At 35.7% G+C, this 13,606-nt stretch overlaps 1 protein-coding gene across 4 annotated transcripts in view; it reads left to right on the forward strand.

The window, feature by feature from the left end:
• RYR3 (ryanodine receptor 3) overlaps nucleotides 1–13,606 on the forward strand; it is a 233,618-nt gene that overhangs the window by 74,226 nt on the left and 145,786 nt on the right. For all 4 annotated transcript variants that reach the window (XM_054198046.1, XM_054198047.1, XM_054198048.1 and 1 more), the window contains exons 11-13: nucleotides 4,664–4,837; nucleotides 9,129–9,250; nucleotides 13,112–13,280. In XM_054198046.1, the coding sequence (XP_054054021.1) occupies nucleotides 4,664–4,837; nucleotides 9,129–9,250; nucleotides 13,112–13,280 (465 nt within the window). The remainder of the gene's footprint in view (nucleotides 1–4,663; nucleotides 4,838–9,128; nucleotides 9,251–13,111; nucleotides 13,281–13,606) is intronic.

Below are 13,606 nucleotides of genomic sequence, written 5' to 3' on the forward strand. Positions count from 1 at the left end.
TTAATTATGCAGAAGTCAGTAATGACTGTTTAATGCATTCATCCCTTCTACTGTGTTTTTACCTAATATGGTTGATAATGTACATTTTTATATGAACTATGAGTTCAGCATCTTGTCATCCTAGGATTTATGCTGTCCTATATAGAAGAGAATATTTTTATCTCACAATAGGTTATAAATTTGCTTTTGCCTGTGCTCAGAATAAGAATAGTCGTTTATTGTCTGGGCAGGTGAGAGCTGCATTGGCCCATGGGTAGAGATATTAGTGTTTCCAAAGGTGAGGGGAACAAGCAGTGATAACCCTTCCTGAAGAAAGAAAGGTGAGGTTTCGGAAGGGCATAAACCCCAAAGACTGATCTGGACTATAAGAAGGATAGGACTCAAAGCCAAGTGCTGATTGCATACAGATTGAGGGGGAAAAGAACTGTAGAACTAATAGTTAGATTAATATATGAAGTGTGATTATCTTAATCTGCACATATGTATTTGTAAACCTTTGTTTTCTCGTGTTTGTTTTTTCAATGAAGAAATATTTTCACTTCCCTGGACCTTCATATGGCATGAATTAAGGGAAATTCCAAGATAACTGTCTAATAGCTTCCTATCCAGCTGTGTAAAGATCCTTAAAAACGGCGTGTTGGAATACCTGTCTGTTTAAAGCACTCCTGTCCTTTAGAATCATAGAGTAATTCTGATTGGAAACGGCCTTAGGAAGTCATCTAGTCCAGCCGCCTTCTCCGGGTGGGGTCAACTGAATTCAGACCAGGTTGCTCAGGATATACATTGCTATGGAATATCCGAAAGGAAATAAACCATTTCTCCGTTGAGGTATTCTTTCTAGTTTGGAAGCCAGCAAAAGGGGTTTTGTGGAAAAAAGATGATCTTTGCCAGTAGGCAGAGCTACGTGGAGTATACCAAATCCCCAAGGCTTCCCAGGAGCCTGTAACACATGATTTAAAGTCTTATTTTTCCAACAGTTGTTATAGAGACCCTCTTGTGAAAAAGCACACCTTCATCCTCGGTAGTGTTACATACCACTTCAGCAATCTTGTGTGTTCCTTGCTTTTCAAAACCTGTGATTGTATTCATAATGTATTTACTGTCATTGTTTTGTTTCCTTTTGCTGGGTAACACCGGAAATTGAAACAGATATTTTAAATTGTAAAATTCAAATTAGGATTTTCCTTAATATGTCCTGACATAAATAAGAATAGAAGCGAGCTTTTAAAAAAGTGAAAGAACGTGCTAAACAACATTATGGTGCTGATTGCAATGAAAAAAACATATGCAATACATACATATTTACTGCAAATTACTGCAAACTAAGCTTATGAGTATCAGAAATTGTTGACACCCAACCCCCCAAATTATGCCTTTTTTTTGTTTCATATGGAGCTTACTTTTGACAAAGTTTTAAAATGTCAGCCTTTATATTTTAAGGCAACAGTTCTGTAATGCCTTGTGACCACAGAGACAGCAGTTTCCCTACAGCAGATGGAATCCTGTTTTGAAATGGGATGTTCTCATTCCAGCACAGTACTTGGCTCAGTATGCTCTGCTGAGCAGAACCTTGATTCTGCTTATAAATTCCTTTGAGAAAAAACACAGTGAAGAACAAGAGAATATTTAAAAATATTTGTTTATTTCAAAGTTATTGTAGCCTGGAATTAATATTTGATATTTGATATTTTATTTTCATGATGGTATATACTATTGACAATGAAGAAGTTATTGGTGTAGTTTGAGTAAGTAACATTCTGACACATTCAAAAGTCACAGATGACTCATGCAGAAGGATTTGATATCATTTTAATATTACTGCCAGCATGTAGCTATCTTCGGGGCTCAACATGACATTAGGATGTCGTAATAGTTTAGCAGTAATCATACAGTTTAATTCGTTTTTGGAATAAGGTGATAGGCATTACAGAGTCATTGTCTCTAAAAATTCAAGTATTTATTTGTAAGTTCAGATTTTACAATTGTAATTTCCCAGTAAGCGCTGCATTTCAAGTACAATATTAAATTTTTTTTTCTACTTATTTTATATGGGAGGAGAAAGTAGAAGGTAAAATTAAAACCACCTTTTTTTTGTTCTTGCCTACTGGGGTGTAGAAATGTATACAGCAAAGTGTACAGAGTACAGTAAGTCCACTAGCAAGATAGGTAAGCTCAATGTATCAGTCCTCTGCTCATATATTTATAGACCTTTTATCTTTTTCTCTTGTTAAAATGGGATAGCCTTTGGCACTACTTTTAATGCAATAAAAGTGTGAAATACCAAAAGATACGATTTTAATTAGTTTGTGTAGGTTAGATTTAATGAGTTCAGCAGGTAGGTTGTCTTACCATTCCTAGGTATGTAAACAAGCCCTTAAGATATCAAGAGGTTTTTTCCCAACTGTCTTTTTACAAAAGACTGTTGAAAAATCATTGTAAAGACAGTTGGGTTTATTTGTCCTGTTTACACTGACATTCCTTTCCTTCCTTCCATCACGTAGGAATCTATGATTCTATGAATTCTCTCATTGTCTAAAATCTTGCCCATCTTCTAGTGTATTAAATATCTTGTGAAAATTGTATCTTTGACAGCTTTGCCCGCGAGTTCCTTTGTTCATTCCTTCTTTATTTTTTTATTTTTTGGTCACTGTTATCTTTCTTTTGCTGTCTTCCAGACCCATGATGTGATTTGTTTTCTTTGACTTGATTCATTCATGGCCCAAGGGAGTTAAACGGAGAATAGGTTGTGAAGAGAGGGTTTTGAAGCAGAAAGTGTTCAGATATTTTGCGGCTAAGATATGTACAAATATCTAGATACGAGATATTTTTTTCCCCTTCTCCCCTGATAATCTTTATCTGACTATACTTTTCAGCTGTTAGAAAATACACCCTCTCTTTGCACGCTGCTATCAGATGACTTGGCTGAAATCCTAGAAAAACTGGACAGAACACAAAGAGCAAAACATCACGAAGAGGAATTTATACTGTATTGCTTAAAGTGAGAACAGCCTTCAGGCCCACAAAATCATTCTAAAGCTTTATTTCTGAAATTCAAAAATCATTATTTTTCTTTGTGTAGTGTTGTCCAAAAGGACCGGTATCACTCAATTTTTTTAAAACTTAATTAGCATCACCTGTTGCCACATTATGATTTCTTTCACTGAAATTTTCATTGATGCTTGATTCTTGATGCAGACATAATATTTGTGAAAAATGTTGTAGTCTTCAAGGTGCTAGGTAAAGCCAAATAATTAATTGATGACAGTTAATCAATTTGTGCTAATTTATTGTCTTTTTCATTTAACGGCCTCACTGTAAATGTGTGTTGAAAGAGTTCATCTTTATCTGCAAGTGATAGTGCAGTCTGCATAAATATGATGTGACATCCTCATAGTCTTGATATTGTGGTAGTATCCCCAAGGAGTATCTTGTAATTTCATTCTACTTCGTCTTGGCATTCTAATGCTATCTGTTTCAACTAAAATTATTGTTGAAATGTGACAGCTAAATTCCATATAAATGAAAGTAGATTAGCACAGAACTTCTCTTTACTCCACAGATGTTGAACATTCAGTAAACTGAAATGAAATAAGAAAACCTGTTACACATATAATACTTTAAACTGTGTATCAATGTCTAGCATATTGTGTTTACTTAGCACAAAATGAGCAACTGTCTACATTTAAGGTTAAGTCCATCACCGTTTGAAATCATAGACGAATGATATAATCTAATTAGTCTATTTACTTAGAGTTTTTTGTTTACTCACACACATGCATATGTATCCATAATTTACTATTACAGAACTTACTGTATAATTCTGTTCTTATTCCTGAATTCAGTTTTAAGAGGAAAACTATTTTATTTTAAAGAAAAAGATACTTGCTTTTGTGCTGGAGACTTAAAATCCTCTGGTTGTGAATGAAGAATAATGGGATTAAGAAATAGGTTCGACTTAAAAATTGTACTGGATGTTCCAGCCAGGCAGTGAGCAATGTCTTTAAAAGCGATTTGAAAGAATCCAGTTCCTCTTACAAAGAGGATAAATGGAAAAATAAAATGAATGTAAAAAAATTAAGAAATGCAAAAGGAAAATAAATGTAAAAGCCAAATCATATTTATTTTAAAAATTAATATTTTTTTTCTTTGCTGGTTGTTGCAATACAGGGGCATTATTCCAAATGAAGCTTTTATCTGCATATACTATTTATAAGCAAAAAATTCTTTAGCATAAAAATATTTTAACTAAATTTCAAAATATGTTTCTCTCACTTTTCTTTTTCATATTCAAGCTAAAATTTGAAAATTCTAGTAATACAGAGTTCTACAGATTCTACTAAACTGAAACCTTTATTACACCAGTAACGTCATTAAATTAGGTTAAATATTTAAAGATTTTTTTAAATATATTTTTACGTGGTAATAGATTTTACTTGATTTTTCTTGCTTCAGTGAAAATGATGCTTCAGATTTGAAATTATTTTAAATCAGAACCTGTCTAATTAATTGTACAGAAATTACGTGAAATGAAATTTCGCTGCATCTTAACAACATAAGCAGCATAAATGTTGTTCAATGTTAGAATGTGTTTCAGCGTAAAATTCAATGGTTTATCCTGTTCTAGTACAGACATTAAATGTCAGCTTTTATTTTATCTTCTTAGGAGCTAAAAGAAAAGCAGGATTCTAGTCTTAAACGTGACATTGATGGAATGGGAGTCCCAGAAATAAAGTACGGTGATTCAATCTGTTTTGTCCAACATGTGGCCAGTGCCTTATGGTTGACTTACAAAGCACAAGACGCTAAATCAGCACGTTTAGGTCCCTTGAAAAGAAAGGTAATGTTACTTGTAAAATGAATATTAGTTGCATAACAGTTTTGGTCTGTCCTGTTTTTTTGCCGTTCTACCAATGTGGCAGTTGTGGGTTTGTTTTGTGCTGTCTTATTGAAAATGGTGTGAATGTTTCATTCTAAAAATGAAAAAAATGGTGGGTATTAATATAACCATGTAAATGAAGAAAACCTTTGCCTCTAAGTAAGGTATGTAGCTGTTTTTCTTCGCAGAAGAAATTAATAATTTGGGCTCGATTTTTTTTTCACACTTCAGTAAAATATGGAAGTTCCCGATTTGGATGGTCAAATCACTTTTTTGAAAATACACATTTAACTGTTTAAGGATGTAAACTTGCAAGTCATCTTACTTTCACTGGTGTTTTAGATTTCTTAATTGAGTATATTTTATGAAAAGGCAATTAAATTTATTACTGAAGAAACGGCCCTTGAAACTGCTCAAGTTTCTTAATGGGTATTAACAAAAGTTTTCCTGCCAAAATGTTAGATGTAATTGTGATGTGGCATCAAGAAGGTCTTTCTCTCAGCCTTTTGATTATAGGGTATGAGTGTATTCTTAATTAGGGCATATGACCTATTATCTCTTCAATTTATGTTTGCATTTCATTCAGGATTAAGGGGTTTAGTACTAGCTTTGCATAACTGCATCATTACCAAATGATTCTTTGATTCTGTATTCATAGATTTTTACAACTTGAACCTATCATTAGAACATGAAAAAAGAAAAAAAAAAGTTCATTACTGAACATAAGTTGGAATTCTTTGATTACTTGTATGAATCTACATTCTCAAGAGGATACAAGGATACCCATACACAGCACTGTAATACAAAAAATGAGGTCCTCAGCATACCCTCGGCACAATCTCATTTATTTATGCAGCGCACATGGTCATAAGTGGCCAGTGAGTGTCCAAGTGCCTGACCCCTTCGCTTCTCAGCAACCTGGCTGATCAGAGGAATTCTTCAAATGCCAGTAATTTAGTATTTTCTTGATAAGAGATTTAATCACAGAATGATGGCCTTTTCCCATGTCAGTGTTGGCTATGGGATTTTCTTTCCTCAGAGGATCAGGTTTTAGTTTCTGAAAAGGCAACATGTAGATTCTTCCTCTATATTCAACGAAGAATTTCGCAATAGCTTCCTGTGAAGTTTACATTTCTTTTCGTCAGTTTTCTGCTTAGCAACAAGGGACTAAAGGAACCTCAGTAATTGCCTGTCACTTTTATTCTCCTTTCAAACTGTTTCATTCATGTTCAAAGACTCCGAATCTTTTGTTGCCTTCTCACCTGAAGAATTCTCTCCTGTTAAGTGCCTTCAAACAGAAGAAAACCCAAACCTTTTCGCTTCCTGTAATTGATATTCCTGTGGAGGCAAGGAACAATTTTTCATCCTCTGCAAAATATGGTATTAGACTATAATTTTGTAAATTAGTTTAGATTTATGCGTCCCTTTAAATTTCATGTAAAATTTATTTTTCTACAGTAAAAGAGAAATGATAGCTTTGTATGCATCCTCCACCATCATTTTGTCAGGAGATTTTCACTTTGAGTCACTGTGTAATCCTTCTCAAGCTGACCTGCATTCTTTGTAACATGCCTCAGTAGCCCTAGGAGGATTGAGAAATACCTTATTTTTGCAAGAGGCAAAGGCTATTTTTTTTTCCCATAACCTAGCTGTTATCACTGACAGCTGCTGCAAATCTATAGAGAGGAGAAAAAAAATATGGGATTAGTTCTGTTATAAAATACTCAAAATGCCAAGTAAAAATGTCTGTTGCTTGGCTTTGCTGTAGTTTCATGTATCTAGTTATCATGCTGTCTCTTCAAGACACAAATATGTAAGAAATTCTGGCATAATTTATGAGGCTTCTGTTGCATGATTTCTGCCAGACTTTTGATCTGTTGTATCTCTCTCTCTCTCTGAGATCTTGGTAACCAAGGGTTCAAGACTTTGTCAGGTAGTAATGATGTTTACATCAGCATTCTTCAACAGTATTCTACTATCCAGCATGAGTGATGGACGCCTATCTTTTCAGTTTGAGACCTTTCTTTTGTGCAGGCTGTGAACTCCTGCAGAGCTCCAGAATGGTCGAGCTCAGAGAATGGAGAAACACATGCTACGTGTTTTGGATTCATGTCCTGGAGACCATTGCTCGGGGTGTTGGTCAATACCAATGCCCTGCTGTAGCTCAACAAGCAAGGCAGTGCCAAATGCCCCGTTATAGGAAGAGAAGTGGTTTATCTGAGGAATTGGACTAGGCAGTGCTGGATGCATTTGGCCATGATCTACTTACTGGAGTTCTAAGTCTCACTTTCCGTTCGTTGTGGTGTTTCTGGATGGTTTAGTTGAGGTTTTGGGTTGGGTTTTTTTGGTCAGAGAAGTAGGGAAGATTCTAAAAGACTTCTCTTTTCCCTGATCTACTGCATATTTAGGCAGAAAAGTGCATATCTGCTGCACAGTGGTGAAGGTGCAAGTACTTTGCAATGTGTGACGACTTTAATATGCTGTCAAATGTTTTCATTCCTATACCATTCCTTTAGCTGAAAAATCTGGAGCTACATGCATGGCCTGAGGAACCCTTATCTGATTGTCAAATGTTTACTTATTAGTTTTGTGATGGGAGGAATGGTTCTTTAGTTATTGTTCAGTTAAGAGACCCCAAGACCCCTCTTTATGGAAACAGTGATATTTCAGCTAACGAAGTCACCCACAGTGTGACTTGAACAAAGAGGAAAGATGACCAATATGTAAACTAGTCTCCTTTAAGATAATATTATCAATATACTAATTCAAAAATGTCTTCCTATTCTTCTCCATCACATTTCCATGGATTCTGGGGTCCAGATAAACTCATAAGTTGACGTTTGCCTCTTTTTAAAAGCTCTTCCTCAGCGTGTTGGAAGGAACAGAGCATTTGCGTACTTTGGATTCTGACAAGTGTAGAAAACCATCACTTTCCAATGCTTTGGTACACCTATATGCCAGTATGTACAAAAAGCTGTTGGTCATATGAGGAGAGGCTGAGGGAGCTGGGCATGTTTAGCTTGGAGAAGAGGAGGCTGAGGGGAGACCTCATTGCCCTCTACAACTACCTGAAAGGAGGTTGGAGAGAGGTGGGTGTTGGCCGCTTCTCCCAGGAGAATAATGACAGGACCAGAGGAAATGGTCTGAAGTTGTGGCAGGGGAGGTTTAGATTAGATATTAGGAAGAATTACTTTACTGAAAGAGTGGTCAGGAACTGGAACAGCCTACCCAGGGAGGTGGCTGAGTCTCCATCCCTAGAGGTATTTAAGAAACATGTCGATGTGGCACTTCAGGGCATGCTCTGAAGGGCAGAGATTGTAGGTTGTTGGGGTTTTTTGTTTTGTTTTGTTTTTTGTGTGTGTGTATGGTTGGACTCAATAATCTCAAAGGTCCTTTCCAACCATGAAGATTCTATGATAATCTATGGTAAATAACCTTCCCATTTGTGGCTGTAACCACTTGTATAACATTATTAGTTTCTTTGTTAACTATTCGGTGCCTTCAGGATTTCTCAGCCAATGGAGAAGCAAATTTTTACTATCTCAGAGCTAAAACAATACATTTTTCAGTGGAGAATTCAATAGGTTTCATGTTGGGAAAAAAGCAAGATAACTCACATTTATTCTTACAAAAGTGCTGTAAAGGATCAAGACTTGGTTTTGTGATACTTAAAAATTATGCTGGCTTTTTGTGAAATTGACTATTTATATAAATACCCACCAAAGCATCTCTGTTACTGCTTGAAGTTCATATGATGTTCACATCTGGTTCTGATAACAATCCAACACAACATGTAGGTAATAGTTAGATGAGTCAAAAGCTGCTCATAAATGTTGTTGCTCCTTTAGCTGCATTGTAATTTTAATGATGTTTGTCACTCCAGCTTGATTTTCTTGTCAGTAGTCTTTTCATGCATGAATCCTTTAGTAAACCATGCTTACAATAGGGAAGATCCTTTTTTCCTGACATCCAGAATATAGAAAGAGTGACATTTTTGTTTCAATTGGAAAACATTTCATAAGCATATATGTTTAATGAATTGTGGGAGAATAAAGGTACATTAAAATGTCTTCCCTGAATAACTTTTATGTAAGACTGACAAAACAAGTGTTCAGATAAAGTGATTAACAAGTAGTAGCTCAGTATGTATGTAATTACTGTTTTCAGTGCAATATTGAAATAAGTTACAAAATATTTAAAAGCACAAAGGTTTTTTTAAGTAATTTTTGTGATAATTATGGACTTTCAATAGGTTATATTACACCAAGAAGGCCATATGGACGATGGTCTAACCTTACAAAGATGTCAGCACGAGGAATCCCAGGCTGCTCGAATCATTCGCAATACTACAAGTTTATTCAGCCAGTTTATAAGGTAGTTGTTACCATCTTATGTACAAGCATTTTTTGTTTGTTTTTAAGTATTCTGAAATGATAAGAATTTCTCTACCAGAATCCTTATTTCCTGCTTTCAGGTATTTGTATTTAGACGCTATTAACAGTGTATTTTTCCTGACTTGTTTGTAATTTTGATTAGTGATGCCATGAAACAGATAAAACAGCTTAGTTAAGATTATTTACATGAAATCTAATACCTTGAAGCCAGAAGCAAACTGAATCATAATAATCCAGGTTGAAGAAAACATGCTAAATTATTTTAGTGTAGCTCCATTAATAAGTATTCTACAGTAACTAGAACTTCAAAATATTCATAAAAGGATTCGTATTTTTCTGTTTTTCTTGGTAGACCAAATATTGTAGCTAGCTCTATTCAAATTTGTCAAAATAATTGAAGGGACTATTGATGCATAATACTGTTTAGATCAAAAATACAATGGGTAACCGTAGCAGTCCCAAGTCTATGCAAGTAACAATAGACGGAAGTACAAAATAGATCTCCACATGTCTGGTAGCAGAATACCAATTTATTGCCTTCAAAATCTGGGCTGAAATATTTTACCTGTACCTTTTCAATCACCCATCCTGTTGATCCTCCTATTTCTCTGTCACCTCTCTAATCATATCTGGAAGATTTAAAGATCAGAGGAGAGGCAGTTCTCTCTGGTGAACTGTATGCAGTATAACAGATTATATGCAGTAACAACAATTAGGGCAGAAGGTTAACTATCAGCTGAGTAGGTAAATGGAACAACTTCTTAACTTCTCTCTCTCAGCTAAATTGTTATGCGAGCATTCCTAAATTTCCTGTTTAAACCAAACATGTTTATTTGCAGTGGAATGGATGTATGGGTATTCAAAGTCAGTAATAACATCTCAGCAGAGATACAGTGACTATATCTGATTTTGAGGTATAATTCAAGTTGTGATTGTAAGACTTTAGAATCAATAGAATTACCTTCTGAATAGTATTTATCTTTCAAATCTTTGCTGTACTAGAGGGCAATGCAGTTAGAAATTGTACTTCAGTAAGAATTATCTGAGATTGGGCTGTTCCACTAACTGTATAATAGAACTCAAAAAGTAACATGGAAACAGTGATGGCTGTTTCCGCAGATCAAAACACCAAAGCCCTTGGATACCTGGGCATTGTGAAACATGGAATATATGAGTACCCTAAGCATGGAGTCAATACTACAAAGGATATGAGAACGTCAGGGAATTTAAACAATTTAATAAGCCACCAGACTTGCTCTATCATAATCTTGATTTATTGAGAAAGTTAGATAAAGAGCTGTGCTTGGTAAGTAGTTACCTAATATCCTCACCACACATGTGGCAACATAATACCTTTCTTTTAATGGAAAAGTACAATCTTGGCCAATATCAAAACAAATGCATTGGACATGAATATCATCTACGGCAGTTTAGCTAAACTTGTATGTTGCTAGCTGAAGAGCCTTTGTGTCCTCAGGAGATGTTGAATCTTAATGAATCATTGACAAAATGAGCATGAAAAGGTACTGTATTTATCACATTTCATGCCTAGTTTGGTTTTCTGGATTCAAGCCTGTATTTAAACAATATTATTTATGAAAGAGATTTCCTGAATCAAAATTTGACTTGCCTTCACCATATTAATGCACTCACTTCAGCTTAAATTTTTCCAGTCCTCTCAAAATATATGTTGTGCTTAAAAAGGTTTGTTCTGCTTTATATTATCCGTCTTGTAAATTTGTACAGTTTAGCTTAATTTTGACAGACCTTAGTTACCAATAAGTTTAGTATGGAAACTATGGAAATAGTTGTAAACTGATTGTTCTGATGAGGGCTTTAGTATTCAGATGGTGAAGGGGAAGTATCATGAAACTGTCTTACGTATGTGGTTTATTTGATGTTTTGAATAATAGCTTTAGCTATTTTAGTTTGAAAATATGAGTCATTTTGAAGCATAATTTTATTATGGTGTTTTGTTACTTTTGTTCCCCTTTCCGCTATCTTTAGAGTAAATCGTTCATGATATTTATCTTACGTCACTAAACTTATATGATACCAAAAACTTACTAAATACAAGATAGTAAACTTACATGAGCCAGCAATGTGCCCTTGTGGACAAGAAGGCCAGCAGCTTTCCTAGGGTCCATGAAAAAGAACATGGCCAGCAGGTCAAGAGAGGTCATCCTCCCCCTCTACTCTGCCCTGGTGAGGCCACATCTGCAGTACTGTGTCCAGTTCTGGGCTCCCCGCTTCAAGAAAGACAGGGAACTACTGGAGGGAGTCCAGCAGAGGGCTACAAAGATGATCAAGGGAATGGAGCACCACTCTTATGAGGAAAGGCTGAGTGACCTGGGTCTGTTTAGCCTGGAGAAGAGAAGACTGAGAGGGGATCTTATCAATGCTTATAAATATCTAAAGGGTGGGTGTCAGGAGGATGGGGACAGATGACAGAACAGAGGGCAGTGGGCATAAACTGGAATACACAAAATTCCATCTGAACAAGAGGCAAAACTTCATTACTTTAAGGGTGCCAAAGCACTGGAACAGGCCGCCCAGATTGGTTGTGGCGTCTCCTTCTCTGGAGATAATTTAAAACCAACCTGGGTGTGTTCCTGTCCAACCTGCTCTAGGTGACCCTGCTCTGACAGGGGGGTTGGATGGTCCCTGAAGGTCCCTTCCAATCCTTACCAATCTTTGATTCTGTGATAATAGCTCTTTAACGAGCAGCAAGACAAAGATCTTCAGTCAAAGTTCCACGTTTCCTTCACTACAGCTCTTCCATGTGACGTGCCTTTGTCTAAAGATTTTTAGGGTAAAATACAATACTCTGTCAATGCATATTCGTTTATAATTGCTGAGATCAACATATAAGAATACACAGTGAAATCAGTAGGAATGTATGTGGTACTGAAGAAACTATTTTTTCATAGTGCTTGGCAGAAGTTTTAATTATGATGATCAAATGATCATCCTTGTATTACTGCCTAATAGATGAAAAAATAAAGAAAAAATTAGTTTGTCATTATTAATTTCCTTTCGCAGAACGCACCCATGAGCCTACATTTAAAACACTACTTCTTCAGTATCAAAGGGACTACACTACTCATTTGTATTTCTTGTGCTGAGGGTATAAAACCAGAGCCACCTCTGCCAGGAATCATCTCCTCGTAGATTATACTATTTATAATAGTAAGTCAGACCCTGAAAAATTGGGTTGTCACCCAAGACTGAGCAAATGCTTGAACAGGAAAGAGACGTTATTTTGCTGACAACTGAGATTCCTTGAAATGCTTTATATTTTTAAATCCCACCCTTCTTTATTTCCTACATAGAGTTGATAGAGAAGACCTAATTAATGATTAGGATTACCTGTTATTTTTGTGTTCCTTGTCGAGAAGACTAGGGGTGTACAGCCCCCCCCATCTACTATTTTAGTCCATCTGCACATTGTGCCTATATCATCAGTAGCATTTAACGTATCTAAACAAAATCAATTACTGTAAGAAAGGACTTCGGTACATCTTTCATCTCTGTTTAATCTTTTTTCTGGTTTATATTGTTTCTTCTGCTTATTTTTTTCAGTTTCTTTAATCGCTCTCTCTCTTTACATCAGTGCAGAAAGGGAAACGTGATTCCACTTCAGGAGGCTCTGAGCACTGGACACCCAAATAATAGATATTTGAATGATTTGCAATTCAGATCAGCTGTTGCTCACGTACATATGTCATATACATAACAAGAATTGATTTAGATACCAACAGACAGGCTGCTACATAATACTTTAAATTACAGTGCAGAAATGAATAATGCTGCCAGTCTTTCTCATTGTTGTTTTCCATAGTGGAAACAACAGAACACTATCACCCACTGCCCTGCCTGTTGAGGAGATGGCTCAGACTCTGCAAGATCTGATTACTTACTTCCAGCTTCCCGAAGAAAACCTGGAACATGAAGATAAGCAAAGCAAGCTTCGGTCACTCAAAAACAGACAAGATCTATTTAAAGAAGAGGTACAGAGAGTGGAATTGTTACATTATTTTTATTTTAATTGTATCGTGTCACAAACATAGAGAAGAACCTAAACATTATCATGCATGCATATGATTTATAACGTAAAGTTCCGTAGCTTTTATGTATATAAAAAATAGACTGTAATGCCATATGATAATTTGCTGTGAAAAATTTTTTGCTTCCACGCTTGTCATGAGCTGCAAGCTCTCATAAAATTTGGTCTTAATCCTTCTGAGAATCTTTAAATAGCTGTCATTTTTAAAAGAAACAATTGTGACAAGAAATTTCTTTTCTCTCAGTGAAGTTACGCATTCTGGATACGCCA

The sequence above is a fragment of the Rissa tridactyla genome, chromosome 4, assembly GCF_028500815.1.
Source record: "Rissa tridactyla isolate bRisTri1 chromosome 4, bRisTri1.patW.cur.20221130, whole genome shotgun sequence".
NCBI lineage: Eukaryota > Metazoa > Chordata > Aves > Charadriiformes > Laridae > Rissa > Rissa tridactyla.